Source organism: Phaethon lepturus, unplaced genomic scaffold (assembly GCF_000687285.1).
Source record: "Phaethon lepturus isolate BGI_N335 unplaced genomic scaffold, ASM68728v1 scaffold33032, whole genome shotgun sequence".
NCBI lineage: Eukaryota > Metazoa > Chordata > Aves > Phaethontiformes > Phaethontidae > Phaethon > Phaethon lepturus.
In genome coordinates, this window is record NW_010521780.1 from 297 (window position 1) to 4,510 (window position 4,214).

Sequence of the window (4,214 nt, forward strand, 5' to 3'; positions counted from 1 at the left end):
GCGAGGAGGTAGGAGGCGTTACCTCCTTGTAACGTTTTTAACTCTTGAGCAGAGTTTGACCTGACGCTAGCTGTCACGCTGAACACACCCCAACTAGACTTGTGTGCCCCAGAGTTCAGGCACTGGTCGATCCCCTCATCCAGTCAGGCAGCTGAAGCATTTATGCCTCAGCACCAACCTTTTCAGGGACACACATGCTTGTATGTGAAGTAGAGGATTTTTAAGAAAAATCAGCAGGCACCCAAGTGATCTGCAGTAATTTTAAATAAACCACAGCACGAATGAAGAGGGCCTTTTATTAACTGGGTTAGACAGACTTTTCAAATGCGTTTGAACACATTAAAATGTTTTGGTGCTATCTCGTAATAAGACAGAACAAATCGATACACTAAGAGATAAATGAGGGCTCTAACAGCTCCTGACTGCATTAATAATCACATAATGATTCTTGCATTGTGTGTTGCCATAAGCTAGAAACAAAGTATTAAGAAACACATACTTACTGAATTGCAAGAAATTATCTAAGGAAAAAGTTCAAAAACAGTTAAAAATAAAATGGTTGTTCAAAAAAATTACCGCTGCTCTAAAATAACAAATATAGATAGCAAATGTTTTTAAAACCTACTATTTGCCTGCTACTTTTCCCTAACAATTTTACAGACTTGGACACACATTATAATAGATGGGTTTTTATATAAACTCACATTACAGATCCATGTTATAATTTATTTTGTTAAACAGGAGAACGATTGTATTGAAAAAAACCAAAAAAGCTTTCTGAACAGTTTTTTCATCTGGTTTGGGAAGTCCAAATGTCGCAATTCTCTTTCTGGAAAAAAAAAATTTTGGTAAGCAGTTCAAATAAAGATGTCTACACCCCTAGACAATAAATTAAATTAATTTTAAAGGCAGAGGACAACACAGTTTAAATTCATCATATATCTTTCATAATGCTGTTACAAAAAATACTTATTAAACTGAAAGATCAGCTTAATACTGATATAGTAAACTGATAGATCAGTTTAATACATCACCATTATCCAATGGCTTGCTTTTAATAAGAGTGCACAGAAAATGCTTCATGCTTTTAGTTTATACCACTTGTTTTATCCCTTTCTTAACATACAAAAAACAGACAAAAGTACCTAAACCCAGCATTTCTGCAAATAGTGAATATTGATATGCAGGACAGATGCTATAACAGGGCAGGTAAACCCATTCCTAAAGACAACTGCTTTAAACAGCAGACATTACTGTTGGTTTTCAAGATAGCCCTGTATCAAGCCTTGAACCCGAGACAGAATAATCTCATTGGAACTGCTGCACTCTTCTGGGCCATATGGTGGGTCAATAGTTAATACCCCTGCCATGCATAGTGTTCTTCCCAATTCACCTTGCTCTGTTACAGGGATGTGGTTTGTTTCTAGCCAGGTCTTCAAGTCATTCTTCCTCTTTTCAAGTTCCTCTGGGGTGTAGGCTTTGCTTTCTTCAGGTGCAAATAGGCAAGAAAGCCGTTGCTTTGTTTCATGGTCCCCTTCTTTCAGTATTTCAACTTCCTGGACAGCATGGCCCAAGACAACTGATATGGACACTTTTTCATTCTCCAGGAATGTTGCAAGGACAATACTGCCAAGGACAGAAGGATGTAAGAGTGACTGTGCTTAACTGAAGACCGCGAAACACAGGATAAGATTCTTGGAGATGAGTGCTGATTAGCATCAGTGTGTAATACCCAGATATTTACGCAATATCAAGTACCCAGCATTTTTCTTGAAAAGCATGCTGCTGTACCCTTAAAATACTTAAAGTGTGGGGCTTTGTGGGTAACTTCTGGCCTTGAATTTGAAACTTATCAGGCAGAACATTACTTTAAAAAAAGCAAAGCGTACATTGAAATCAGGGCTGGGAATCTAAATATTTTTGTGCAGCATTCCCAACCTTGCTGAAGAACCTTAAGTCTTCCAACATTCAAAACCAATAATACCTTTTTACATTCAACACTTTGAATGCTGAAGGCAATAGTGGCAGCTAACAACATCAAAACTTTTTAACGGTAAATCAGCAATAATTAAATATTAATAATTACTAATTTTTTTAAATGAGTGTTACTAGTTTCTTAACTGAAAACTATAGCTTGAGTATTACAGGAACACACCACAGCAGCATCAAACTCATGTTGTAGCAGCCTGTAGCAGCCTTCCCCCAATGGCACTTGCATCCCAGAAGTCCTAAACTACAGGTAGGAATGCAGCTTGTTGTATTTCTAGGATCTCTTCTTCATATGTCAACAAAGAGGATCAGAAAAAATTTTCTTCCTCTTGTAGGAAGAAAAATTCCGGTATTTGATGCCAGCACTTTGCCATCACTTGTGGAAATAATGACTTTCTGGGAAATGTGCAATGAAATATGCCTTGATTTTAGCCTGTACCACCCCCAGACTCACAGCTGTGTGCAACTTTCCCACCAAAATGATAAGCAGCTCCAAGAGAAGATTAGAGTACTGGAGCTACTCCAGAGTTGAAGCAGAAACCAGTGCTTCTGAAACACATCAGAACACATCAGATGTTTTGGTTTCTAGCCTCCATCTTGTGCTCACATGGGACAAGCTTGCAACCAAAAAGGTATGAAAAAGCTCTGGCAGCAAGGAGCCAAACTTCTGCCTATTTCCTGATGTGTGCTGCCTTTCAAACCCTGTTTTCAAATCACTTGAGATACTAGAGACCTGTAGTACCACTTTTCTGTCCAATGCCCTTGCTGATTTTCCCTGCTTCATCTCCAAAGCAGCCACTACACCCCTATGGGTGTCCAGCTGGATGAGAAAGCAGGGCATCGATGTGAAAACTCTAGACAGAGGATAAGGATTTCAACACCTAAAGCATTAAAAACATTCCTGCATTCCTAAATGCATTCATGCTCTCTTTGTGAAGCAGGGCTTGGTATATTACTAAAAGTACTCCTAAACACGTGGATATAATTTAAAGTACTAACCTCAAGTCATGAGGTATAGCATAAAGTCAGCATGAACCCGGACATCACCCATTCCCCAAACTTAGCAGTCCTTTGAGGTTAAAGTGGATTTTGGTGAACGGGCCTCATTAACTACAGTATTGCTTTCTCTTAGGCCTTGCCAATTAAAAAAAACAGGGGACACAGTCTCAACATGCAGTTTTTGCTGCAAATAAGTCTGGGATCTTTTCTCTTCCTGAAAAACTTCTTTTCCCTTAGCTTTACAGAAACAAAAGCTTTCATGCTTACCTGGCAGAAACTGGATCAATTGTTAAGACCCATCCTTCATATTCATGTTTCTCAATTGCAGCAACTTTCACCATTTTGTTCACATATGTTTCCCAGTCTAGAGGGCTTTTCCTCTGCCAGTCATTCATACTTCTTACATCCAGAACCTTGAAAATAGCAAGAGCAATTAGGAGTAGCAGTGAATCCTTTTGCTTTGCCCTTCATATCAGAACCAAGTTTGCCTCCAGGTAAAGATCTTCCACTCGTCTTAAGCACAATTCGCTTTTTTTTAAAGCAAATATTCACACAAGTGGTTTGCAAATTGCTGCAGTTCTGTAATTTCCCACTCAGTTCACTTTTTTTAAAGGCACACAGCAAAGTCTCAAAAATAACTGTTCTGCTCACTTAACGCTTTCCCGTTGCATTAAGCATTGCATTTATTTCTTTGCCCTCTTATAAAACCTTCAGGATCCCTGTCCCTTGAGGGCAGAAATTTACCGCCTTTGCCCTGTGTACTGGCACATCCCTTGTGTCAAGCCCTTCCACTGCCTGTGGACAAGCGTTATCCACCCGGATCCCGAACCCCCCCCCCCCTGCCGCAGGACGAGCAGCCAGTGCTGTTCCACTCTTTTCCCCGTACCAGCTGCATTACCGGTAACGACGGCAAAGCCACCCCTGTATCCATCCCCTCCATCGTAGGGCCACATGAGCATTTTTCTCCATCCCAGTACGCCTCCGCGAAAGGGGCTGAAGAGAGATGGGGGCAGCGCAACGAAGGGAGGACAAAGGGCTGGAGGACTCTCCCTCTTTTGTCTCCCCCCGGCTCCCTCGCGCCGCCGTCCTCAATGCCTGCCTGCTCCCAGCTGAAGCTGCACGCGGCGGGACGAGCAGCGCGGGCAGCGAGCTGGACCCGGCAGGGAGAGCCTCCAGGCTCGGCGGGGGCAGGAGAGGGGAGCGCCCCGTGTCCCCCCCAACCCTGC

At 41.9% G+C, this 4,214-nt stretch overlaps 1 protein-coding gene across 1 annotated transcript; it reads right to left on the minus strand.

Moving 5' to 3' along the window:
• Positions 1-1,250: 1,250 nt before the first annotated feature.
• Positions 1,251-3,383, minus strand: GEMIN6 (gem (nuclear organelle) associated protein 6). Its single transcript, XM_010281626.1, has 2 exons — positions 3,256-3,383; positions 1,251-1,626 (listed from the first exon to the last, which is right to left on the minus strand). The coding sequence occupies exons 1-2, from the start codon at positions 3,381-3,383 to the stop codon at positions 1,251-1,253; spliced, it is 504 nt and encodes a 167-aa protein (XP_010279928.1).
• Between the last annotated feature and the right edge of the window lie 831 nt (positions 3,384-4,214).